A 27,542-nucleotide genomic window follows, 5' to 3' on the forward strand; every position below is an offset into this window, starting at 1 on the left:
ACAACGGAGCGGGGGTGAGGGAGCATACGGGGACCCTCCATACTTTCCACTCTTTTCCCATAAGCCTTAGACTACTCTCCCAACTAGTCTGTTAATTCGACAACAACCGCAACAAAGCAATGGGGTGGGCAGATATTCTCTCCCACTTTGGGGTGCATAAAAGTATCCCCGAGCCATCTTTCTGTCATTTCTTCTTGCCTGATGTGAATGGCCACTGTCATTCTGCCCTGCAGCTGGGCGGGACCCCCCCACTGGCTGGGAAGGAGTCCCTGCGGGCTGTGGGCAGGGCCTGGGGTCCCTAGGAGCTGGGGTGCCCCAGCCAGGCTCTGCGCCCTCTTCCTGTGGCCTCCGATGGGGTCAGCCCTGGTTTTACAGAGCGGAGCTGTGATGGAACCTTCACCAGGACGTAGGAATGGGGAGAAAACACAGATGCATCTGTGTCGCGCTCCAGTGAGCTGAGTAGGAGGTCACCGAGTTACTAATCCTGGGGGAAGGCAGAATATAGCACAGATTCTAAGCAGCAAATGTCTGTGCCAAACTTTGCATCTCACACTCTTGGTTTAAATATGAATTTAATTAAACAGAGAATTATAGTCTGATGTGTGAAGAATGAAGGAAATGGCCTTGCGTGTTTGCAACCACCTCTGGCAACAACAGCACATTCAACACTAGTGGGGCAACTTGACCCAATGGAGGAATTCACGTTTTTCTGTGTATACAGAAAGGAAGGGGGGATGGGCTGTGGACAGACACTCCTCAGCACCAAGTCTTTGACAACACAACCACGTGCCAACACACAAGCAGACAAATAACGTGACGTCAGTAGACATGCTAACGGTGAGCACAACGATGGAGCGTCTTTCGGGAGGGACAGCTGATTCCGTCTCTCCGCATGTCTGGTCACAAGTCCTGCCCCGAAATCACTCTGGGGAGGCCAGTAGGTGGTGGGCTTGGAAGCAGGGTGGCACCGGGGCAGCCAGAAATGGGACGGTCACACCGCTGTGTGTGATGCAGGTTACACGTTCTCTCTCGAGTGTTCTCAGATTTCCACCCACGAGACTGTGTGTGACCGCTGCCAGGTGGCCGGCAGTTCATAGGGGACGAGAGGTTTTCTTTTCGGCTGGGGTCCCTGGTGCCACCTTCCTGACGGGGGTAGAGTTGGGCTGAGTCTTGCTTCTACTGACGCTTGGCTTCTTCTGTTTCTGGCTGTTGTTCTGAAGTGACTTCAGCCCCAGCATTTTACAATACTTGTTACACTGGTGCAGCGCTTTGAACTGATCGATGAAGGTCATAGAACAGTTGCCTTTAAATCCTTTGTACCTGTGAATTTGGGTAGAAGGACACGTTCTTTTTAAAAACAGGACATCCCACCAGCTTTAACAGGGGAGACTAATGCACATGGAAAATATACTGATTCTTGCTCTAGGCGAGCACATGTTCGCCACAACCATCAGCAGGAGAAACCAACCCTGTAGGATGGAGTAAAGGCAGAGGCCCGCTGGTATGCACAGGACAGACCCAAGGCCTGGGATTGCACAAGTGTTCTGGAAGCTTATGGTCCCACTGAAATAACCTGCTACTGCTCCTTTTCTTTTAGTCGTAGTGACGAGGGCCGGACCATCTTGCCAAAATTTAGGTGTCCTGGTGGTCTAAAAGCCACCCTATCCCACCCAGAGGATCTGAATAAAAAATTATACATGGGGCTGGAATTATATATGGGGCTGGAAGAAATTAGTTTAGACCTTTCAATTCATAGTTAAAGGAATTTAGGCCCAGGGTTTCTGGCACCAGCCAAGAAAACAAAGCAAGTTGGTACAAAAGCCAAGGTAGGGTGCTCCCCTCAGTCTTCCTTATAGAGCAGAGCTCTGTCCTGTTTTACCCCCTGCCCGGCTCCCCAGCAGGAGAAGAAAATGGGCCTTTGTCACTGGTGGGTACTAGAAGGGACCATCCTGACCGGCCTCAGCGTAGTCTCAGGGGTTTCTCCTTTGGGTTAGGACATTTAATACTCAAACTATACATGACTGTTTTTTCACACCCCAATCACAGAACGTTAGTATCCTCCTTGAGGGGACAAATCTCCAGGCCCCCAATGTCCCCACCCACCAAGAAAGCCATTTAATGGGCTGTTGAGAGGATGAAATGAGAAAATCCACACAGACCCCCCCCCCAGCTCAACACATGACGTGCTGTACTGATTCAGTTAATGTTGGTCGAGTTATTTGATGATCAGTAACATTTCATCCTGTGGAAGGGATGTAGAAGCCAAGATTGAAGGGTGTGGGAGGTGAATGGGGGAGCAGGTATATGGTATATGGAATATGGTATATGGTATATGGAATGATTGACATAATTTGTAGGCCCCATACAAAGTGAAACCGTGGCACCATGTTCAAAAATTAGGAAGACATTTGAGACAGCAGTGGAGCATGCGTTCACCGAAGCCCAGGGTCCTTCCGGGCGCAGGTCCCGCCAGAGCACACAGAGAGCATGTCCCCAAAACCGGGCCCCCTGGGTGGGAGAGAGCTCTGGCCACACCCAATTAGTAGGACAAACAAGAAATCCACACTGTTCCATCAGCTGGTAGGAACCACAGAGGTGAGCAAACCTGGAATGAATGGGGACCAGGATGGTGCGTGTTTCCCTATGAAATCCGAGTGGGTTTGAAGCTGTTAAGGGAGTAAAAGGTTCCTTTCCTTCATCTCTGGGTCCAGAACATCAGGAAGCAGCTCTATCTTGACAAGTTTGTTACAAATCCAGCCTTCTCCCTGCCTCTCCCTGCTGTGAGGAACTGCCCTGTCCCCCTCGAGCCCGCAGTCCATTTGCTTGTGAAAAAACGGCTTGGCTCCTAAAAGCCAAGCTCCCTCATTGAAGGAAAAGTCTGGAGACGGGAGTTGAATCCAGCAGAGCAGAAGCAATTCCACTGCCAACCACATCATCCTTATGCCTCTATCTTCTGGAAGACCCCGCAAGAAAGGCTGAAATGTCACCCCCCTGCATCCCTCTGGTGCCTGAGCGCTCCCCGGCAGGACCCAGGCAGGACGCGAGTCTGCCTCTCAGCCTGTGCTTGTCAGATGTAATGGGAAACCCAACCCTGTCCTGCTCGAGGGAGGCTTCCCTCCTCATACAAACTAGGAAGGTCATGGGCTGGGGCAGCCTCCCTGTCTAAGTGCACTTGTCACACAAGTCACGGTCACCTGTCTCAGGTGGCCTTGAGGCTTTTAAACATTCAGACAACATCTAGTCTCTGCAGAGAAAAATCACTAATTCACACTTGTGCCTCCCAGAAAATTTGAGAGTCACTCCTTAAGCACTGTCTGGCCGCTGAGTGTGTGATGCCGGGTAACAAGGGAGCCCTGACGTAATGGTTCCTGTGCTCTGGAATGAGAAAGGCTGAGTGTGGGCAAAGCAGCAGGACTTCCGGGCAGCCCAGCTGCCTTCACAAGCAGCCCCTAGGAGCCCAGAGCTGTTCCTGGAAATCTGGCCCCTTTAGATCCCTCTCGCGAGTCCTCACGGAAAACCAGAGGAGCAGGGACTGAGGCTGGTTTTTACTATAGATGGCCATGAACCTGTGGAGGTCCTAGAGAGAGAAGGCTGTTTTGCTTGGTCTAGGAGCCCCTTTCTCAGCCCCCACCTCAAGTGCATTTCAGCGGAGCCCTCCCTGACCCTATCCTCACTATGGGAAGAAACATCTCTGTCCTCCCCGTATCTTTAGGAGTATTACATCCACTTCTCAGACGTCAAGGAATGCCTCACATCTCTGCACAGACTGGCATCTCTCCTAGGACGCTACCTGATTCCCAACATACCTGTCCAGGGGAGGCTTTTCAGTAAAGGTCAAGGAAAAAAATGGACACCAGCCCCCATCCCCAGAGCTGCCTCACCTCGGCCCAGAGGGTCTCCAGACCACATTTCTGAACTTTTCCTTCTCTCTGGGTCTTCAACTTGGCATGTCGCGCAATAATGAATAATGAATAATGAACTTCCATCCCTTCCCTAGCTCAGTTGTAGATCTTTTCTGGTATGTAACATCTGCAGAATTAAACATCTTTCTCCTTTCTCAGTTTAGTTTTGGTCTCAGTAAGGATGCTGGACTTCTGCCATGACTTCCTCGTCTCTCAAACTCACAGCCATGGCCGACGCCTTAGGAAAAAACAGGCCAACATCCTTTGCGTTCCAAGATCAATTAGCTCCGAGTGTTTCAAAGGACACAAAGCTCTCCTATAGCACCAAACAATGGGGAATACAGGTTCTCCTGCCTCTGGCCCCCCTTGCAAGTCCCATGTGCCACTTGCCACCAGCAGGAGTAGAGGAGACCCTGAATCTCAAGTAGGCTGACATCTCTCCAGCTTGACCCCCCATGGCATTCACCTCTGTTGTTCTTGTTAGATGCATGTACCAGGTTGAACTTGGTTCCTCCAAGAGGTGTATCCTTCCTGGGACCTCAGAAGCATGGTCTTATTTGGAAAGAGTGTTATGACAGATGTAATCAAAATGAACTCACCCTGGAGGAAAGTCGGCCTTTAAGCCAACGTTACTGGTGTCTGAGCAAGAAGGGGAAAAAAGATACAGGCACACGAGAGATACCACGTGACAACAGAGGGCAGAGACTCGAGTGGGAAATACACAAGCCCGGGAAGGCTGACAATTGACAGCCAGCTTGGGAAGCCAGGAGAGAAGTGTGGGGCACATTCTCCCTCACAAGCTCCAGAAGGACCCTACTGTGCAGACACCTGCCCCAACTTCAGACTTCTGGCTTCCAGAATGTGAGAGAATATATTTCTGTTGTTTTAAGCCACTAGTCTGTGGTCGTTTGATATGGTGTCCCCGGGAATCAATACAATGGAACAAAGAGGACCTTACAGAACTTTTTCACACGTTTCCATCGAAAGCTTAGCTCTGGGGAATTTTACTAACTGGATCTTTTTATCCTTCACCTCAAATTAGTATGATTTTATAGCCCATCACTTGATGTCTATCAGTCTGTCCTCCCTCGTGACCTCTGTAAATAGGACCTACATGCATTCCACCGAACGTTACCCAATGGGGACTTTGCTTAATTTATGTTTCCCTTGGGATGGGAGTGGAGCATACAAATTACCCAGGGATCTTGTTAAAATGCTGGTTTGGGCTCAGTAGGTCTGGACTGCAGTCTGGGATCTTGCATTTCTAAGGAGCTCTGGGGGGTGGGGTGGGGCACGGGATGCTGATGCCGCTGGTCCAGAAACCCCACCTGGAGGAGCCAGGAGACGAAGTGAAGTGTGATGACGTCAAGTCACCCCTACTGCACCTTGGAGACACTTTTCTATTTAGATTGGAACACAGGCATATGGTTTGTTCAGAAAGTTGTGTCCTACGACACCCTAGGAACATCCTGTTTCCACAAGCCTGCCCCAACTCAGCATGGTAGTCGCTACGTATTGGCAGTCATGCTAGACCGATTTCTTGCTGAACAACTCTTCCTCTTTTCTCTCATCTTGTTAATCAGACTCATACGAAAATCACCAGTTGAAGGCATGGCTGGCTTCTCTCTCTCTCTCTCTTTTTCTCTCTCTCGGCTCATCACGACTTCCCTGTGCCATGGATCGCCTCCAAACACACCTGGAGAGGGGGAAGTGGGTGGAGACAAGCGGCAGAGACTCCGAGCTCTGGCTCTGTCGAAGGAGTTAAGGTTTTCGTCGGGCTTACTAAGGGGCCAGTTAAAGAAAACTTTGCGGGGCCAGAAGCAGCAATAGAGAATCCCCATACTTTGGGCAATCCTTTTAGAAGCAAGCCAGAGGCCATTTATAATGGAAGTTTTAGTTTGATATCCTTTCTGAAGAAAGTTTTAATTTTTAATTTATAGGGAATGACTACAAGGACCCAGAATTCAGGTTGAGGATAGGGGTGAGCAATTGAACTAAACCTCTGGTTTGGGGGGGGGGGGTGCGTGTGTACAACAAAGCCAGGGCTGGATTTATGAGTAAATAGAACCGATCTACATGTAGGAAAGGAGGGGCCCAGGCCAGCCCCTCACTCTGGGACCATCTGGTAATTCCTACAGTTCTGCCAACACCCTCTATTTCTTCGTCAGTTCCTTCATGAGGCACCAGCTAGATGGCCGACATGAAGGGCGAGGGGCTGATAAGGATTGATAAGGTGCGCCGCCCATTTCCAGAAGCTGGGCATCTTGTAGGGAAGACAAACACACAAACAATCACATTGTATGTGATAAACAACTACAGGGACCTGGGAGACGGGGCTTTCCCTACTGCGAGGGGGGTCCTGGCAGGAGTCACACAGGAGGGAGAGCTGGGGGGTTATGTGGCAGAGGGAACGACACGGGCAAAGATTCGGAGGACGTTCTGGGCAAGCGCAGGTCTTCTGAGGAGGGATGAGGCCAGAGGATGTTCGTGGAAGGCTTCGGGACCCATGCTATGTAATTGTTCCGCGGGTCGGTATTTCCTGAAATACGTTCCAAGCAGCAATAGTCCCACAAGATGCTTTGAAGTAAAAATTCATCCTGTGGTGTGAGCACCACAGGTAACGCTCTGTAATCTCTCTCCCTGCGCCCTTGGGCCTCGAGATCACCCACGGGCTCTTTAAACACCGCACAAAGTCTCGCACTGAAGAGACCTACATTTATCCAACCCAGGGTTTCCCGAGATTATTTGACATCAGGAATCTTGTTCTCACACAATCCCTTTCAGAAATGCTTCTGTAAGAGTCACCGAGCTCTTTGGGGGGAGGGGATGCTGGGAGGTCACCGAATCTGTGTTTTCTGCACCAGTTGTGGGATCTTCCTCCCTTTGGAGAGGGGACCTTTGCACCCCACCCCACAGGCACCATGGGAACCCTGGCCCAGCACCTCACCCAGACTCTGACCGGAGCCCCCCGGGGACTGTCCTTGCTGCTGGTCCTGTCGGGCCGTCTCCCACACCACCCCCAGGGTCAGTCAGATCATGGGCGCACACAGCTGCTCAAGGGGGTCCCTGCCCCTGAGAAGCTGTCCAGGCTCTGCTGCTTGACGGACAGCCCGCCCTGCCCTCCCCTGCCCTGCCCTCGCCCTGCCCTGACGCTTCCTCTCGGCTCCTCCCTCAGGCCCCAGGCTCAGCAGCAGCCTGGGAAGCCTCCATGGAAACCAGCCCTGGCGCTTTCTTCCCTGACATCCGCCCCCGCTGGGGAAAAAAGCGGAATCCTCAAGAGAGGAAAGCAGAAGCGACCCACGAGTCTGGTTCTCTGGTCCTGCTGGCAAGGGCATCCTAGAAGCCTTGCACTCTTGCATGGTTCCTGCTCCCTTGCTGCTGGAGGACCCCCTCCCCCCCCAAGCCAGGAGGGGTTCTGTGCTGGGAGCCCCAGGGAGTGAGAGCAGGAGGCAGGCCCTGGGGAGGTGAGGGAGAGCCAGGCATCCACCATGGTCCCCGTTCTTGTGACCACGAGTCCCGTCCCCACAGACACACCAGAAGCAGGAAGAACTCTCCTTCATATCCGAAACCCACACTCGAGTCAGGCCACGGAGGGCCACGGAGGGGATCCTGGAGAGCAGACAGCTCTGATGGAGGCAGTCTGAGGGGCACCCACTGTCTTCCGTCTCAGAGCTTTGATTCCCAAAGCTCCACTCATAACCTCAAATCTTAGCTGCAGAGAGGGCAGCCCCTTTAGGGCATAGGGCCCAGCAGTTGAGATGACAGGACATCAGCATTCCCACTGAAGTGTCCCCGTCAGAGAGCACCGGGCATGGGCTGCTGGTGGAGGCCACATTGTCAGTGTGCTCAGGGTGGGGTGGTGCTGGCCGCGGCCCCTTCTGTAGGTGACGAGCTCTGAAAGCCTCAGGGAGGAGCTTCAGCTCCTATGGAACATCACTCCACAGTGAGTCCCTCATTCTTTATGGGGCGCGCGCGCGCGCGCGCGCACACACACACACACACACACACCATTCCTTTTTCTAGCTACCTTCTAGAAATTTTCGAGTCTTCTATGGACACACTTGCATTGGTGGCATCTCTGCAGCACGTTCCCTCTTCCATCCCCGTAACCTGGCACTTTGCTAGGACCTTCCTGAAGGCTCTGAGAACTTCTCTCTCCACAGTCCAGTCTTCATCCAGACTTTTGTGAACCCTGACCCTTGTGGCCCTCCGTTCCTCCTCACCTGCCATTTCCCCCCTCCTGTCTCCCAGACTGTCCCGCAGGGGACATCTCAATCCCACCCAGCTCTTCAGATGTTCTGTCTGCTCAGACTTGCCTCTGAAGCTGAATGGCAAATGACAAGGAGCCTGGCTGCAGGTCCCTCCAGTCCTGGGGATGGCCGGGCTGGGGGGTAGTGCCAACGAAGCGGGAGAACACCACAGGTCCAACTTCAGTCACTTCAACAAGCTGTCCTTTGCAAGACTTTTGGGCAAAGACCAGGAGACCGCCAAGCTATCCCCACTCCGTGGAACGGTACGTTCTTGCTGACTCTGGGATCCAGGAGACCCGGAATGTGCACCAACAACATTGTTCGTAGTGCCAGCCTTGCCAAAATTGTGAAAAAGGTAAATGTTCTGTTCGTGGGCCTCCAGGCCTCCTTGATGGCCAAGACTGGCCAAACAAACCAGCCACTGGCCAACGCGCTCTACTGGCCAAAGGCTTGATCAGATTAAAGCAGGGTGCAGACTGCCCTCCAGAGTAGATGGCAGTGGGGGCCGTGGGGGGAAGCAGATCATCATGGGGTAAGGTGTCTCTCTCAGGACCTGAGAGACGGTCCTCCAAAGCCTGCATTGGCAGCTCAGCTGGACTGTGTGGGTTCTGTGGGGACACAGCCCTGCTGTGAGAAGCACTTACAGGATGTCAGGAAATTCTGTCCTCGGGTCCCTTTGTTTCCTCCCTCCTGCAGATTCATGCATTAGTGGTCTGCCTGGAGTCACCACACACGTGTACATACACACACACACACACTCACACACATACCACATGCACAAGCCTATCGTAGGGCTGCATCTCTCGAATACAAATCCTATTTCTTTGCACCCCCGAGCTTGTGTTGTCCTTCCTCTCCAGGTTCTCTCCAGGGTTGCAGACTGGTGGCTGCCGGTGGGCACACAAGACTCCCCGGTGGGCTGCTCTTGGCAGTGAGGGCAGAGCCTTTTTCTGGAGCTCAGCTGGACTAACTGTGGGAGTCTGTCTTAGTCCTTCTCTTCTTCAGGGCTGGTAGGACGTGAGCTGGACATACCGACACCAGCAGAGTCCGCTTTATTGGAACCATTGTCCTTATCAGGCTCCTGCCTTGACATGGGGCTCCCCATCACCTCTTGTCTGTTCTCCCGCGGGGTCCCCTGAATTTGGTTTCTGTGGAAGGGACACTAGACATTGCCATGCGTCTCATGGCTTCTTCTTTCTTTCAAGTGTAGAAATCTGAGATACTGGATGCTGGCCAGCCTGAGCACTGTCCTTCGGGGCCCTTCCTATCAGACCGAAGTGGTCCGGTGCTTACTGACTGGAAAGAAATCTGCCCAGCGCTCTCTTCTTTGTTTTTCTTTAATCCCGCGACATAAACTCAGCTCTTTTATTTTGGAGACTATAAAGGGAAAACATATTGGCTCTGGTGCCCTCTGGTGGCGAATTGCCATCATATCATCGCCCCAGAAATTCCCCGGCTCGGCGGGGGAGGGGCGCGTGTTTGCGGGACCTACTGGGACACCCGCGGGTCTGCTCCCCTGCCCGTGGTTTACGCAGGTTTTGATTTGGTGAAGTTAAATTCCTAGTTATGGAATTAGGTGTTTTCCCTTTTCCCCTTCCAAGAACTCTCCACCGCCGAGCAGTTTCAAATGGGGAAAATACTCAACTGTCCAGTCAGTATCTTGGGTGTGCAGAGAACATGGGTTATTAGATGTGGTGACGGTGCTGTTGGCCACTCTTTGTGCTCTGAAGTTTTCGCGCTTACCACTGCTGGAAGACATGGGTACTGAGGTACAGGCGATGGGTTTCCAGAAGCTTCCTCTCTCTGGCTCCCAGGAGAGACAGGACATACTTTTGCCTTAAGGATCGTTCTAGGAGGTAAAGCAGCCTCAAACAAATAAGCCATGACTGTTCCCATTCTATTTTATGAGGTGGCAAATAACCGCCTTCAAAATCGTCGCATTCCCTCTGCCTTCACTCAACAGGAGGACAAGACAGATTGCACTTTCCGGGAGGTCAGCACCCAAATACAGAGTGCAGATTGAGACAGAAGGGACTATTTTCTTTAAATGACACAATGGCTTCTGTTAGTGCCAAAGATCCTAACTACTGCTGGCCAGAAAAGGGTGGGCCCTAAACTTGGGAGACCTCTTTCTTGCTCTTTTAAAAAAAACCACAAGTGTATCACTTATTATGTAAAAATGTTTTTTCCTAAGTTTATTTTTTTCAGTAATCTCTGGACACAACCTGGGGCCCAAACTCATGACCCCAAGATCAAAAGTCACATGCTCTTCGGACTGAGACAGCCAGATGTCCCTGTTTATTATTTTGATTATATTAATTATTAGTAAAGTAAGTTAGACTAGCCTCCCCATGCTTCTCCCATCCATGCTTTGTATCTTTCTAACGTGCTTAAGAGACCACGTGTAATGTTGCCTACAGGAGCACTGCTTCTTGGGATGGTGCCCATTCCCCAGGCGCCTCCTCTTCCAGCAGGGATGAACTCAACCCCCCAGCGTGTTTACTAAGGATTAAGAAAAAGTGCATAATGGACCCTCAGCCGTCAGTCCTCTCTCCTGCTCTCCGGAGGCCATCTGGCATCTGCAGTGCCCCCCAGCCTCTTCCTGGGCTTGCGATCCTTCCCCCTGGAGTCTCCTTAGCCTGTCTTGGAGCTGCCTTTGAATGAGAACCTTATGGGTTCTGCCTTTTGCGCTCCATGCTGCAGCTCTGGCTTTCCCTTTCAGTCAAATCTCAGCTCCGATATTGAGGATCTGACCCTTTTCCTTGGGGAGCCTGCCAGCAGCCTGCCTTTCCCTGCACCTCCTGCTCCTCAGTTGGGAAGTAAGAAGGCTGGTCCCAACTGTTGGCTCTCAGTCCAGAGCAGAGGGGTTCCCAGGGGCCTCTGAAGAGATCTCCAATTGAGGGTCCCCCTTTTACCAGTTTTTTAAACTGGGCTTCTAAGAGACATTTCTTTGGGGTAAAAAAGGTTGGGACTTAGGGAAAGTTTAAGGAAAAGTCTATAAAAAACAATGGACAAGATGATCTCACATCCCTTCCAAAGCTCTCAGATGCTTCAGAACTTCCTTCTCTCCCGTCTCCTCCCTGACCACTCCTGGGGAGGAAAGGCCTTAAGTAACATTTTAGAGACAACATTTTGCCCTGGGCTCCATCCATCAGCTCTTCTAATGGATATTGGGCACTTGTCCCAAGCCAGATAAGTCACATTAAAGCTGAGAACAAGACCAAGGGATTGGATTTCTTTTTAAATGAGGACCAAAATGTACGAATTCCCGGAAACTGTTAAGATGCTTTTAAAAGATGTCTTAAGTAATCATGCTCTTAAGCTTGTCTTAGTTTCTGAAACTTCTTGGGTAGGTTTCTGCTTCGTTTTGGTGGAAAGTTGTTCTAAAGAATGGAATGAAATTTGCCTACCCTGGCGTCAGGCTGAGGCAAGAGGGAGAGGGGAGACCGATATTGATCACATGTGTACTGAGCTTCTGGGCCCGGATGTGGATTAACAGGAGGAGGGGCTCCTCGTGACAACCCTCTGTGTCCACATTCTGTAGATCAGTGGCTTCTAGAACTTAAAGTCACATGACCAGGGATGCCTGGGTGGCTCAGTCCTTTAGGCTCCCAACTCTTGGTTTTTGCTGGGGTCATGATCTCGGGTTATGGGATCAAGCCCCAGGACAGGGTCTACACTCAGTGTGGAGTTGGCTTGTCCATTTCCCTCCTCTGCCACCCCTCCCCCACCCCACTTACACGCTTGCTCTCACCGTCTCTCTCTTTCTCAAGTAAATAAATAAATAAAATCTTGAAAATATTTTTTAAAAAAATCACCTGACCACATAGCCAGTAAGATAAGAACCAGCATTCAAACCAGGTGTGCGTGCTGGACTGAATTTGCAGGGTCCCACAGAGAGCGTGGAATCTGCTTTACTTGGGCAATGCTTCTGAGGTCCAGAGAAATCCCTTCATAGATAGCAGCACCATATGTTTTCTTCTCGCAGTGGGGGAAATTGTCCAGGACAAAGGTCTAACTCCGTGGCCGCGAGGATGGCGGGCATGAGATAGCACTGTCCCATGCACACGCAGGATGCCTAGACGCCCATACCACGGGCCAGACAGACTCCTATAACGCAAGAAGAAGCGAGATTGCCACTGGCAGAGTCACAAGTAAATGGCGCGATCACGATTTGAACCCGACTCTCTCTCAAACCCTCCTTCTCCCGACTGTACTGTACGCCTCCCTCCACACTCTCCTCACATGCACAAGGCTACGACCAAGTTTCTAGATTTGTCTGCCGTTCAGGGCTCTCGTCGGCCCTGGGGATGCAGCACGGAAAGAATCCCCACACAAAACTGTCTTCTCCTGAGCTGCTCTTGGGAAGGAAAATACCCAAACTGTATCTTAGTTCTAAACCCATGTCAGAAGCTTTGTGTCATCAGTGAGAACTTAGTGCGTCCGAGTCAATGATCTGGAGGTTAAAAAAGTCTCTCTTTTAACCCCCCATCCCTCCACTGTTCTCTGCCCTTCACTAAGGTTGAAGATGGGTTTACTTGTTGAAGGTCCACTGATGTCGATGGGCGGAAATAACCAGAAAGTTCTTTGGTTAAGTCCGTAGCAGCCGTAAGAGAGTAAGCTCTATTCGGGCCATTCTGTTTACTCTGCTTCTGATGCTTTGACATCTGGGGTCTTGTTACCGTGGAGAGACTGCCCTTCCCAGGGCTAGCCAGTTCCTAGAGATAGTAGATCACTGGCCTCCGAGAACAACTTTCCTATGCAAACTAGCCCATCTCAAGCCCTGTTCTCACCACCTCTCTCCTGGGGTCTCACAGCTTTCTTCATGGCCCCAGGGCTGGACAAGTACAGCCCCCTGCCCCCCCCCCATCCTAGAGCCCACTGACATTTCTCACCGGCCAATCCCAAGCTTGCTTTCCCTGCCCCACCCAATCCTTCCCTTGGAAACCAAATCAAAGTCGTTGCTCATGCTTTCCCCACACTCCCTCTGCCTCCCAACTGAGCCTGGTGCTTCCCTGTGTGAACACCATGGTCCAGCCCTCTTGGGGACCGTGAGCAACAAACCCTTCTTGGAGGCTGTTGTCTCCTTTTCCACCCAGAAAAGGACTGGCCTCCCCATACCTGAACAGTAATAATGCAAAAGCCATCCACCGCTTCTAAACGTCATCTGCCCCTCTATTTCGTCCTTGTGACAGACTGTCTTAGGACATGGGTCCAACTCAGAACTTCATGTTCACTAAGAACCACAAATCGCCTGCTTTCTCAATGGTGGTCCAGCAAAGCAGACAGAAGGCACAGGTGTACAAGAGATACGCCAGTAAGTTGTTACAGTGCTGTCTGGGCGTAGCCCACAGGGAACCAAGCAGTGCCCTACACTAAACTGGGAAACAAAGCCACGCAAACACCAGAGTAACTCATCACAGCTCTTCCCTTGCCATTTGCTCCTGAAACCACCTCCAGGGAAGTGTGGGAGCCTCGGGAAGGACTTTTTGGGATGGGGGTGGGGAACACATTAAAAATACGCAAATTGAATTCACTGCGCTCAAATGCAAAGAAGAAATTTAAGAAGCTTCTAATAGTGAAGCTATCAAAGGCAGAAAGATGGAACGTTCATGATTAAAAGAAATTCCAGTCATGTTGGCGCTGACCACCACCTCCCCCCACGCCGACCCCGCCCTCCTGGAAGCAATTCATCCTGCCTTGTTTTCCTAGAGTTCTTTTTTTGTTTGTTTGTTTGTTGCAAAGTTAGAAAACAAATGTGTTTCCCGGGGAGAACAAAGCCCATAAATATTTTATGGACGTGAGAGAAGCGAATTGAGTTCATCCCAGGAACATTTGTCATCCGCAGTTAGGACAATCGACTTGGCCCCGTCAGTTCCACAGTGTGTGCCCGGCAGGGCTTTGGAAGCTCAGAATCGAATGAGATGTGCTGGGGGTTTTTTCTACTCACCCTTTAGCCAGTGTTGCTATGCCAACGTCTGTTAACTTCATTCCTACACCTACAGGAAGAGAGAGCAGAGACGGGATTTGTGTTACCCAGGGCTCCTGGGAAAGGACCAGCCCGGGGTTTCCTGGGGGGAGTGACAGCCCCACCTGCCTTCCTTCCCTACAGAAACACACGTTCCTCCCTGTTTCATCGGTAGAGGCCTCTTTCTGTCGACACTGACAGCCTTTTGGACATACATCCAGCGTGGCAGGATAATAATGGGGGGATGGCAGCCCTAGGACCGCGGCTTAGGGGAGTTGTGTCTCTCGGGATCCAACGGTGGGGCCTGCCACCCCTGCTGCCCTTTGTAGCTTGGGCAGCGATGCCCCCTGTGTGCCTGGCCCATCCCTGCTACAGGAGGAGGGAGGTCAGCAGCCCTGTGAGTGGCTCTGAAGCTCGCCGCTTGCCCCGCAAGCTCTCTCCCTAGAAGAGCTCTGACCGGGGACTGGTCTGCACCACTGGGTCCCCGCAGTGGCAGGGGGCGTGCATGTGTGCGGCGGGTGGGGGGTGAGGTCAGCCGTGACAGAGTTCAAGATGGCACAGGATCTGTTCCAAGCCATGTCCCATCTCCATAATGATGGTTTCCCAATCAAGGAGGGAAGATTCTCAGGCTTGGCTCTAGGCCCAGGGACGCACTCCTGAGTTATACATGGAGACTTGTCACAACTGGCCTGGAGATGCTGGCCACTGTGACCCATGGTCTGACCCTTTGACTCATCCTAACCTTCACCCATTAAACCATGTGGGGGCGGTTACCAACACCACAGCCATCCACACGGCTGCCCAAGCGTCCCACTCTGGTTCAGCAAAAAGCCACAATATCCCTGATGGAAACATAAGAACACAGAAGGCTTTTCACCTCTGCCTCTCCAGCAGGAGCAGCCGAGAGAGTGGCTGAGGAACCAGGGACATACAGAAAACGGAAAATCCTTCTGTCTTACAGGGAGGGGAAGGGCAAGAGTCGCTGTCCCCTGGGGCCGCAGAGAAGAGCCAGGCTCTCACCCTGTCCCCGTCTCACCCCGCATCCCTGACCTCTTCCAGATCTGGAGGAAGACAAGCCTTTCCGACGCCCAGAGTGTGGATGGCCCCGAGCCTCTCCAGACTCTCCTTGCCAGGCCCGGGAGCAGCTCGGCTCCTGTCTCTCTAGGGTGGTGGCAATGGGCGCGGGCTCCAGCTCAGTGGGCCTCCGCCTCAAGGGCGCTCCTACAGTCTCGTGACAGGCCCTCCGTGGCGGAGCATGGAGTCCACTGTGCTCCCCACCAGTCTGTCTGGCTTGCCTCCTCTTCTCTTGCCCCTACGTCTTGTCCCCCCCAGGCCTGTGGTCACTGTATTTCCCATGGCCTGCGGGTGACCCGCTCTCTGAGGGGACTGGCAGCACAGAAACCGGTCTGGGGTGTGGACCAAGCAACCAGCATCCTCTCTCTCCCAAGTCCCCCCCGCACCGAGGTCAGACGTGATGGCAGCTAAGCTCCGTGAGCCTCCACACTGGGAACGCTGCTTTCAGAGGCCCAGGAGAGGAACACTAATGGGTTAATGCTCTGAGTCAGCAAAAACACAGGCCATGCGGCTCTTCAGGCTGGCTGGTCCGACAGAAGCCGCTTTGCCGCGTGCACCTGTGAGCTGATCAGACCCGGCACTTCGGAGGGCCAGTGAGCATTTTAAAGGCCACTTTTGCAGTGGGCGACTGATTCACCTCATTCTCCCAAAGCTAACAACTAGAACGTATGCAGAAGTGCTTCATGTAGCCTTTATTACAGGGGCTGCGCTTTAAAAAAAAAAAAAAAAGAAAGGAAGAAAGAAAGAAAAAAGGGCACCAAATTGTAAAAGCCCTCTTCGGACATCTTGTTTTTGTGGAGCTCTGTATTTAAAAATCTCAGCTCTGAGCTGCATTTTAGTCCAATTTCAAGAAGTCATTTGGCCAAAGGTCCTTGAACTTGTGGATCGCTTTTCCCGCCTCTCGCAATTACCAGCTATCACTCACAGTGGAGAAAAAGAGAATATAATTTTGAAAAGGAAACATCTCAGTTCAGTAATTTGCTGGCGGTTCAATCAAAATCTCCAAAAGGGTAATAATTTGAATTCTAGTGTGCATCCATGGGAGGTAGCGGGGGATAGCAGGTCGTGTCTGGTGAAAGGAAGGAAGAAGGCAGCATCAGGAATTTGTTCTCCAGAACTTGGGTTATTGGGTCTTTTGGGGTGACTGCTTCTTAGGAACCCTCGTGGTCTCAGCGACGGGCAGATCTCAGGGCCAACCACACGCGGGGCTTTCCCCCCCAAGCTTGCCGAACCCCCCTCAATCCCGTCAACAAGCTACGGCAACATGTGAAGGGATCGCTTTTAAGAGTCTGAGAAGGTCATAGTTGAGTTTGGGTTTGTTTGGGCTTTTTTTTTTTTTTTTTTTCATCCTAGTTCCGGCATCTCAGTCAAATTAGAAAATGTATGGGTTCTCTAGAGAGTGGATGTGCTATCTCCTCCACAAAGATGATGACAGTAACAAGATTTTCCCCAGCAGCAGAGAGTAAAAACACCCCGTTAGACACTGTGCCAGCGCAGTGGACCGCACACGCCGTTCCCCGAGAGATGTAACATTCCACGGAGCTTGTTCGCAGGTGCCTAGAAGCAAAACGAACCCTGCACGGAGCTCTGGGGCGCTGCTTTTCAGCAGAAGAACTATACTTATCGCAAAATTAACTCTGAGGGAGAAAAGATGGAGGGGGGAATCCAGACCCACACAGCCGGAGTCTAACTAGAGAGCTGTGTATTAAGATCGTGGGCATGTGTACGTGTGTGTGTGGCAGCGGAGTCTCCAAGGCAGCTGAGCGGGTGTGCAGCCTCCAATATGCAGATCGACCCCACCTGCAAGGCTCTGACCTTGCAGTTCCCAGCTGGCCCTCAAGAAGGCCCTCACTGGATGCTCTAATTTCGGGAGACACTTGGAAATCTCTTACAAATTGGTAAATTTGCGGTTTAGTGGAAAGAGCTTGGGTTTTGGGGTCCGAAGCCACAGGGCAGGGTCTCGGACTCCTCTGCTTATTAGCTGGGTGACAGCAGGCAATTAAAGCATTGTCTCTAGGCCTCTGTTTTCTCATCCGTAAAATGGGATCCTAATGTCTTCCTCTCAGACTTCTGTCTTCTGTTTGTCTTACGTCTTATGTCTTCCTTTTGTCTTACGAAGATCGGACAGAAATCACAGGAAAAAATGAGTACATACGCAAAGGAGGATGTCATTGAGTCTTTTTGCAATGTCTTATGTCTGTGTTTATTTCAAAATAAAAAGCTTAAAAAATCGGGGTACACTCACTCTGTGGCAGTGCTGTGCTATGTGACTTCCCAGCCTGTTTGAGCCCCCCAACACCCCCCTACCCTCTCACCACTCAGGTAAAGGACTGAAGCGCAGAGAGGGAAGTAACTTGCCCAAGGCTCACAGCTAGGAAGCCGTGGGAACAGAACCCAGAGGCCGTCTTGCTCTTTACCACCAGCTGTAACAAGAGCTGGAGGTCCTCATCGGCAACAAGGTCTGACGTACAGCGGGCATACGATTATAGCTCAGATTTTTCTTCACAGTATTATTTGGAAAGGAAGAGGAAAAGGAAAACCTTTGTGGTAGAAACTGTTGGTGCCCCACCCACTGTCCTCACCCTAACCACTTCCGTGCACTCTGGCTACCCCCCCATCCCCGTGCCACCAGCATCTCTTTGCCTGAGCTCACGGGAGCCTGCTTTGCTCAGCTTGGCTTGTCCGTGGGCAGGTGGCAAGTTCAGGGGCATTAACACCCACACCAGGAGTAGCTGCCCACTGGTAGCTAAAGACAACTGGTGTATAAATACCACTGCTCCCTCCCTTCTTGCGTGAGATAATTCTGAGCAGCGTGCTCTGCACAAGCTCCCAGAGTCTCCCCAGCAGGCAGGACCTTTAGTGACCTGCAGCAGGAACTGGCTGTGTTCCAAGGCTCCCTATTGGCTGCCTTTTCACTGCCTGTCATACTCCTCTCTCCTAGCAGGGTCGCCTGGGATCCCCTCCCCAATATTTGTACCTGAACATGAGTGTGCAGGAAAGGACTCACCTTGCCCAAATAAAGGCTCAATCCCCACCCGGCTCCTGAGAGGTAACCTCCGAGCCCTGGAATGACCCACCTGGTAAGACCGTCTTTGTCTACCTGGGGTGGTGGTGTGACCTCTGGAGAGGCTAGAAACCAAAGTCCATCTTGAGGCGAGTTATGCCAATGGGATGGATCTCCAGTAAAAACTCTCACCACCAAGGTTTGGGCGAACTTCCCCGGAAAGCAGTAGCATGCACACGGCCACACACATCACTGCTGGGAGACGTTGGTGCTGTCTATGCGGCTCCACCGTGACAGGGGATCTGGAAGTTCCCCGGGGCCTCCCCCTGCCTCTGCCCCACGAGTCTCTTCCTTTTGCTAATTTGAGTCTGTATCCTTTCACTGTAAGAAACCATAACCAAGAGTGTAAAGGATTTTCTGAGTTCTGTGAGTCCTTCCAGCAAATTATTGAAACAGAAGGAGGTCTTGGGGAACCTCAAACTGCAACTTGTCTCAGGGTGGTCTCTCTGGGTATCCTAATTGTCATAGCCCACTTCATAGGAAAAATGCACTCCCATCGATTTGCATATAAATTGAAAATGTGCAAACTAGCCAGCAGGGCTTGAAAATCTAAAGCAACTGCCCTATTAACAACAAACGATTACGTCTTAATTTATCTTTTGGTACAGTCAGATTTTCCTCTACATTTCTGAATTGCCCCTGTAGAGGACAGAACAATCAAGCCAGTCTTCGGTCACCTGTGGTAATAGGTGTTATTGGCGTGAATTATTATAATGCACTCTTATTACTCCGTTTGGCTGCTCATTTCAGGCTTGTTTCTGATGAGACATTAGTAACACCTCCTGCTGGTAAAGATGCTTAAAGGCATCCGGCAGACCTCTCCCCCTCCTCCCATCCACACCCCAAGGAACATTCCAGGCCCCACGACACCCCTGCAAGCCAGGTCAGGCTGCTTTCCTCACCCTGCATGTCCGTGACCAAGAGGCAGCCACTCGTCTTCTGGTATACCCAGTGCTGGAAGGTACAGCACTTCTGACCAGCCTCCGAGTCCCTCCTCAAGAAGTTGATCTCCTTCCCATCCCGGATGGAGTACTTCACGAACTCGCCGATCAGCTCCTCCTCCACGGTTGCGTACGGGATGTTGTTGTCAGGGCGATAGATGAGGAAGATAGGAATTATCCTGGAAGGCAAGACAGCACGGCCACACATCACGTTCTCACCTGGAAATGGAGACTGAGGGTATTCTGTCTTCACTTGGGGGAAGCAGGTGCAGAACAAATTCCTGGACTCCACTAGATGTAGGCAGACCCCGACCACAATGACTGCTCAGCAGGTGGGAAGATGTATTCCCGTCTTTCATTTGTGCCTCGAGTTGGTCGGAAAGCCGTCCTTGGGATGGAGTTTGCCTGCCCATGTAGGAATGAATGTTTGTGTCTCAGTGACCCACCGGCCATGTGTCCATTCATCACATCTCCCTCCTTCCTCCTTCCTCCCGTCCATTCATTCAGCAAATACTCATTCAGTGGTTTCTATCTCAGTCTTCCGATGCTGTTCCAGAAAACAGCAAAGAACACAGAGGCTCTGCGCTCAAGGATCTTACATTTAAATGAGGGAGACAGGCAATAAACAAGTCAATGTATAGTGCCAGGGGCTAGGTGATAAAATGAAGCAGTGGAAAGGTGCTAGGTAGCACCGGGGTCGGGGAGGGGGATGCTGTTTTACTGAGGGAGGCCAGAGGAGGCCTTGCTAAGAAAGAACGTTTGAGCAGAGACCTGTAGGAAGGCGGGGTAGGGAGCCATGAGGGTATCTAGGGGAGAAGCATTCTAAGTAGAAGGAACAAAGGGAAAAGGCACCAGTGCAGGAGCATGCTTGGTAGGTTCCAAGAGCAGGGAGGGGCCTGTGTGGCTGGAGTAGGGTCAGCAAAGGGGAGGTGGGAGCAGGTAGGTGCGGACAGGGGGCAAATGGGAAGCCAGAACTTGTGGGGTCTGGGAGGCCATTTGAAAAACCATTCGGATGAGAAGCCACTGGAGGGTCTTAGACAGAGGAGTGCCGCAATCACACACCCTTGTGGCAGGAGGACTCTGCCACTCTGCGGAGAAGGGGCCGTGTGGGGGCAAGGGCAGAGCAGGGAGATCAGGCGGCACACTGCACAACTGTGACGGCGGCCCCGGGGGGAGAAGGGATGCGTCCCGACTGCGGTTTTCAGCACAACCCATTCGCTGTAGCACCTTAGATGGTATTTCACACCCGCTCCTCCCCTCCCCAGCCGCGCTCTCGCTTCCTGTTTTACCGTGAAGACTGAAACACTCAGAAGAGAGCTTCCCCCTCCTGCCCCCGACGATGGAGGAAGCCTCCTCGCCCCCTCCCCCTGCGCCTCTTCTCCCACTGGTGTCCCAGTCTGGCCAACCCCTCTCATGCTCAGGGATGTTTCACCAGCAAGTTCTCCTGCCTCCTCCGCCCGCTTTTCCCTCTAAGAAGCATCCTTGCCAGGGCCCAGCTCTCCGCCCCTCGACGCCTGACTCACGGCTGACACCCAAACTCAGGTCAGTTGAGCCTCACGGTGGGCGACCCCTCCCCTCCCAATCGCCCTGGAACCCCCTCACAGGGGCGTGTCCACCAACGAAGGGCACCAGCAGCACCCGTGTGGCCGAGTCCAACGGTCTCCTCTGCGCCCGGGTCTTACGTGCCCTCAGTGGTACTGGACACAGCTGAGCTCTCAAAGCACCTTCCCACTGCTTCCAGAAACTCACTTCCTCTTGGTCTCCTTGCTCCACTGGCTACGTTCTTCCCGTCTCCTTCGCTGGAGCCTCATTTCTCCCCAGCCTTGAGAGAGAGCTCTGCTCGCTCTGCCCACACCGGCTGGTGACCTCCTTGCTCGAAGGACGGTCCACAGGGCGACGGTTTCCACATTTCTATCCCCGGTGCAGACCTCTTCCCTGCGCTCCTGACTCACGCGCCTGGCCTCCTGCTGTCTTCGATCCATCTTTAAAAGGCATCTCAGATTGAACCCAGCCCAAACCGAACTCCTCACGGGCCCCAGACTCCTGTCTCAGCCCCACCTTGGTGACTGATGACTCACCCTCCTATTCTTTTCATCCAATAAACATCTCCCCAGTAGCTTATGCCAGAATCTCGAAAACTCACCAGGAGAGCAAACACGGAAGAGGCACAGCCCCTACTTTGCATGGACAGCGCTGGGGAGAGGTCTGTGTGTGAGTGCGTGCGTGTGTGTGTGTGAACGTGTGTGCGTGTGTGTGTGTGTGTTTCCCAGTGCGCAATCCTCTGATTTTGGTCCAGTGAGCAGGGAATCAGGAGCAGATGCCTTTGCGAGGACCCCCATCCTTCCATATGTTACCATTCATACGCTCACAAATTCTTCCCCCGTAAGGAAGGGACAGGTGTTTACACACCAAACGTCCCAATCTATCTTTAGGCCGGTGGCATATATGTGGGGCTGCCAATGGCACTCATCAGCCCCGTGTCCCTCGCGAGCATAAGCCCTTCTCAAGTCCCTGCACCGATCTTTATATCCATAATTTTGTGTTGTTTTCTTTAGAAAGCCCCCAAACTGTGGTGTCAAGTCACACAAAACTTGGGTGTGCCCCACCCGAGGGCTCCGCGGTCTTGTGCGTTGCGGACAGCTCACACAATTGACCCTCTTCCTCCTTGAGAACTGCTGGGGGCAGACACTGGGACAGGGCCGGAGAAGAGTGAGAACGTGTGAGTGCCCGTGACACGAAGCCCTCACTCACTCCAGACTGTGGTCTCAGGGGATTGAACAGAAAAGCAATTGTGTATTTTCTTTGCATTATGTTAGTTTTCCTTGAAGTTGCTGAGAGATGTCTGTGAACTCAATAAGTACGCTAAGCATTTCCTGGCCAAGAGCAGAAAGCACTGGGCTTTCTATACCATAAGCCCAATATACCACCTCAGGGGGAGTATGTTTGCCCCTTGGTGAGCTGACAGGGTCGATGAAGGCAACAATTCCTTCCTTCCTTCCTCTCCAGGTTTCTACCGATACACAAATGGCTGTTGTACCTGAAATCTCCAATGTGCCCTGGCATACCTCTTTCTCTTTTCACTTAAACCCCCACACACAATCTCAACCAGAGGAGCAGGCTAGCAACCACAAGTTCCAGACCCCCAAACATCTGCTTGGTTCAGTCCATATTTGGCCAATGAGTGGATGAAAATAATCAGTGTGATTCCTCTCTGCAGGGTTCCAGGAAAGGGGTGGTACGTTCCTACACTGCTGATCCCCAGTTCACTCTTCTTAGACACGGCACCATACTTTATTTTCACCATAGGGTAATTGTTTTGTGATAGACTCGTGTTCTCTTGGGTGGGCTTATTGTTGAGACACTGTAATATCCATGAAGTAGACTCTCTTTCTTTTCTGCTTAACATGATACATTTATCCCATTCATTTTCGACCCAATTCTTTTCTATTTGATACGATACACTTACTGAATTCACCTCTCCATCCATCTACCCATTCTTCATCCATCTATCCTTATAAACGTACATACGTACGTGCATTGATTTAAAGAATATGTACCAAATATCTCTCTGTAAGCCTCTGGCAACCTGGTAAGGAGCAGGACAGCAGCCCACACGTGTGCTTTCATAGCTCCCAGACAGACAGACAGGTGAAATGCTTGTTCTGCTGGTCCTTCTCACCCTCTCCTCCCTCCAGCCCCCCAAGTCCCCGACAGATCCCAAGTGAGAACGCAAGAGCAGGTAAACACACTTACTCTGGCACTTCTCCAAAGCCCTCCAGAGGCTGTGCTTCGGCAGCATAGATCTGGGCATAGTGTCTGGCGGTGTTTTGGACGTAGCATTCCTACATCACCCACACACATAGGAAGGACAAGTGATTAGAGGAAATTCAGAGCTGCGGTAAAGCCCATCAGGTTTCCTGGTGTGGGTCAAGCCAATGGATTCCCAAACCCAGCCATCCCCTCGTTGGGGGCCCAGAAGTAACAGTGATTGCTACACCGCTGCATTGCTACAACCTAGAGCTGTCCACTGGAAGAGCCTCTCTGAGACCTGAAGGAACTCTCCAGGTAAAGCTCAAGCGGTCTCTGGGGCCAGGCATCCTGAACTAAAAAAGTTCTAGAACGTGCACGGCTGAAATTCACCCTGGGCTAAGAGGACTGGCCCCAGGGCAGGATGTCAGGTAAAGCTTGGGGGAACCTGCTGGGCTGCCTGTGAGCTCTCCCGTCGGAAGTCTTCCTCAGGGGTGTGACAAGGGTTGTGGGTAGTGAACACCTTGACAAGACTGTTTGCCCCGGAAAAGCAAACTGGATTCTGCTTTCCACTCTGTAGGGCCTCCCCAAGAGGGAGTCTGGATGCTGGGGCTTTTCCCTGACCAGACCAGATGGTACTTGAGGCAGAAAGAGAATGAAGTGAAAGAAAAGAAAAAAGAACCGTTGATTGGGAGAAAGGAATACAGCTGGCAAAATTCTATCCTCAGAACAGGGGCTGCCTTCATGAGCCGCAAGTCCCACCTGACATCAGCACGTCTGAGACCAGCCTGGGTGGCTTGACAGTACCCAGGAGATTCATCAAAGTCTAACCTAATTGTTTTCCAGGGGACAGTGTTAGAAGGGCACCTCGCTTGTGACAGAGCTAGTCCCAGCACTCCCAAAAGCTGGCGCCAAAGCGGGAGGGGGAGGCAGGGAGGGAAGCCCAGATCTCCTCTTGTCTCAAGATTCTGTGATTCAGTAACACAGGGAGGCGTGAACTTGGCTGGAGTCTTGGCTCAAACTCAGAAAGGCAAGAAACAGGACAAAGCCTGGGCCTTCTGGTTATACCCCACACCCCTCCATAAACCAAACCAAAAAGCAAAGCAATCTAGAAACTGCTCTCTTGGGGATGCTTGAGGATCCAGGCAGCCCATGTAGCTTGCATACGTCCTATGTCCAAGTGGACTCAAACCTTCAAGGACCTCATGGGGCACCCTAGGAACAGAATGGATCCCAGGCGGGGTCAGACACCAGGGAGGGACCTCCAGACTCGAGCTGAGTCCCATCCAGCTGACTTTTCCGGGCAGGTGGACCCACCTGGGCAGCGAGTTTGTAGTTCCTCTGGATGAGCTCGTCGTTGTTTCTGGTCCCATAGGCAACAGCGTTGTGCACTTTGAGCACGCAGGCGTGGCCGGGCTGGAAGACGGGCGTGAGCCCCCGCATCACCTTGCTGCGGAAGGCCTTCCGGTGGACGCCTTCCCCAAAGTGCAGCTCCTCTGTGGCGATCTGACCGCGCAGGTGGTCCCCGAAGTAGCTGTCGCTGAGGAAGTCTTCCCTGAAGATGAGCTGGCTGAATTCGATCTCTTCACATCCTGAAACACAGCTCGCCTTTAGTTAGAAGACCCCCCAGTGCTGCTTCTCGGCTACGCGTGTTGCCACACAGGGCTGAGGGCAAGGCTGGCCCGCAGAGCCCGGACGGAAACTGCACTCCCCACGGAGGCCCGGCTCAGAGATGAGATGGTGGGGGAGGGGGGTGAGCCCTCCAGGGGGGGAGGGGAGAAGACTAATTGGGGCAAGGAAAAGAAGTTGAAACAGTGCAGGTTTTTTTATAAGTTAAATTTTAAAATTGGATCGCAAAAATGAAGAAGCGGTGTTTTTTTAATATGACCCAAATCTCAATTCGAGTTACATGATTAATTTCATGTTTCCTGGGCTCTCCAGGAAAAGCAGTTTAGACAGACCTGGAAAATACAGACAGGTCATTAAAGGCAAGGTCATTAAAGGCAAGTTGAAAAGACAGGTGAAGGGTGCAGAACGGAGAAGGGACCAGTGATTAGGTGTGATAGAGCGATGCTTCTCAACCTTTCTCCTCATGATTGCCCTTTGAAAGGAGTCTTTTTAGACTTTTTTCCAAATTGCCCCTACCCTGAAATTTTAATTCCACACTTGTACTGTATATCTGTGTACATACTATGTGTATATCTGTGCTGCACACACAATCGGAGTACAGGGTTTTGTTTTGTTTTGTTTTGCCTCCATAAGAAGCAATTTTTGCCTTCTCGGGAGCAATACTGCCTCCCTGTGTTGAGAATGTCTGGGGTAGACAAAAGAAATAGGCAGACAGGGGTGCCTGGGTGGCTCAGTTGGTTAAGCACATGCCTTCAGCTTGGGTCATGGTGCCAGAGTCCTGGGATCAAGGCCCCGTCAGGTTCCCTGCTCAGTGGGGAGCCTGCTTCTCTCTCTCAACCTCCGCTCCTCCCTGCTTGTGCTCTCTCTCTTGGTGTCAAATAAATAAATAAAATCTTTAAAAAAAAAAAAAAAGAAAGAAAGAGGCAGACAAAAACCAAACAGTAAAAGAAACTGCCTCTGAAGAAATACAAAAAAAAAAGTCTAATCATTTTGGATTTATTTGTAAAAAGATAAGTAGAATTATTTTTCTAGCATGAGCTTTCTTCAGATTTGATTCTCCATGTTTCAGGTGACAATGGAGGCAATCAGAAGGCTCCCTTTTAAACTAGAGGCAAGCAGTCAGCATTCTGATGAGCTAACAGAAGAAAAGAAGACGGTTTTCAGTGACGTAAGTTTGTTTAGATTTTTTAAAATGTCCTCCAGTTCTCGAAGTCGATAAAGACTAACATCTTTCTGAATGTTTAAGGAAGAAAGAAATCCTGGGTCGTGTGAAAAATCTCACTTCACATTTCTACTTTGACTGCACAGAGAAACATTTTTTTCTCTGCTTTTAAAAATATTTTCAGATCATGTGTTTTAAGAACAGTCTATGCCTGAAGCTAGCTATTAAAGGCATAAGGAGATAAGATTATTCTTGGGACACTTGGGGGGACTCAGACAGTTGGGTGTCCAGCTCCTGATTTCGACTCAAGTCATGATCTTGGGGTTGTGAGATGAAGCCCCCTTGCTGGTGTGGAGCCTGCTTGGGATTGCGTCTCTCCCTCTCTGGGGATGAATGAAGAGGCCTAGTTATTGACAGAAAAAGAAGAGGGGGGAGGGAGTGGTTCACATAGGAAAAGGGCTGAAGGTGCCAGTGGAGAGTGGACAGAAAAGACTATCCAAGATTTCACCAAGCCGAGCAGGAGCCTCTGGCCAAGTAACCTGTCCTGGATCTCTAGAGAGAACTGGGGTGGAAAAGTAGGGCAACAGGAAGCACATGGGACATTTTCCCAGACAAACATTTCTCATGACCCAGAGATCATGACCCGAGCCGAAACCAGCAGTCGGTCTCCCAACCAACTGTGCTACCCAAATGCCTCCCAGGCAGATTTTTAAGGAGATCCTTTTATCACAGATGTCAACCTTAGGGAAAGAACCAGAAAAAGAAATTAATTTATGGAGAAGAGGATAGTTTTTTCTTAAGTTAAATTTTAAAATGGGATCAAAAAATGAAGAAGGGATATATATTTTTTTAATACATATAACCCAAATCTCAATTCTAGTTACATGATTAATTTCATGTTAACAGTTTGGGTCCTAATACCATTTAGTAAACATAGGAAGTGTTTTGTGTAAATACATCAGAGCCCAATAAATATGAGCTGTATTTCCCCATTATGTTTTCTTGCATAATCCCCCCAAATTCCCGAAACTCAATTATTCTTAACAGAAATGCGTGTACCAAGTACTTAGAAATGCATCAAATTTAACACAAAAGTTGTCCAGACTATGTGCTTAGAAATACCAAGGGACATTTTCTGTATAGTATTATATTAGGTATAATTAACAATCCTATCTATAATTTCCAACAGAAATGTCTACTTAAAGATAAAACAATGAAAGGGAAAAAATAAATCTTAGGACTTCTCTTTGAAAGCCCTGTGTGATCATTAAATTGTGCTTGCTTGTGTTTTATTTGGACCATCTTTCATTTGGGACCTTCCCACAAGCTTGATTTTATTAGTTTTTTAATTAGGGACCAACTTGTAAAATATTATTTGTTCCTCCTCTAGAGAACTCAATTAATAAAATGTGAGAGAGACTCCCCCAAACAAGAAAGGTGATCAAGAAGTCATTTGAGGCTTCTTCATCTGAAAGATCAAGGGGTGGGGAGGAAAGTATGGGATCCCCTCACTTTCCAGTGAGTCACTGACACTGGACCACCTCCCAGTCACAGGGGGTTCTGACACTGGGAGGAGGTGATGTCATTGGGTCTAGACCCAAACCCTCTGGCTGGAGTCACAGGGCTACATCAGCACTGTTTTCATAAGGTGACCAGCAGCTCATTCCCACTGGGGTCTCTTTTACCAGTTCCTAACTGGTAAACACCTAGAAAGATGAGTTTATGCGAACCTAAATGAACGAGGTGTGGCAAGTATCCGGCATGTGAACACCCAGCAATGCTAAGCTGATGACACAGAGAAGCTC

The 27,542-nt window shown here is 51.0% G+C and overlaps 1 protein-coding gene across 1 annotated transcript in view; it reads right to left on the reverse strand.

Annotated features, from left to right (window-relative positions):
* Positions 1-362: 362 nt before the first annotated feature.
* Positions 363-27,542, reverse strand: part of ALPK2 (alpha kinase 2) — a 40,378-nt gene continuing 13,198 nt past the window's right edge. Inside the window, exons 6-10 of the mRNA XM_059408074.1 lie at positions 24,264-24,538; positions 22,953-23,041; positions 19,161-19,378; positions 14,103-14,151; positions 363-1,320 (exon numbers count right to left, since the gene is read on the reverse strand). Of these exons, the coding sequence (XP_059264057.1) occupies positions 1,092-1,320; positions 14,103-14,151; positions 19,161-19,378; positions 22,953-23,041; positions 24,264-24,538 (860 nt within the window). The 3' untranslated portion in view covers positions 363-1,091. The remainder of the gene's footprint in view (positions 1,321-14,102; positions 14,152-19,160; positions 19,379-22,952; positions 23,042-24,263; positions 24,539-27,542) is intronic.

The sequence above is a fragment of the Mustela nigripes genome, chromosome 8 (assembly GCF_022355385.1).
Source record: "Mustela nigripes isolate SB6536 chromosome 8, MUSNIG.SB6536, whole genome shotgun sequence".
Taxonomy (NCBI): domain Eukaryota; kingdom Metazoa; phylum Chordata; class Mammalia; order Carnivora; family Mustelidae; genus Mustela; species Mustela nigripes.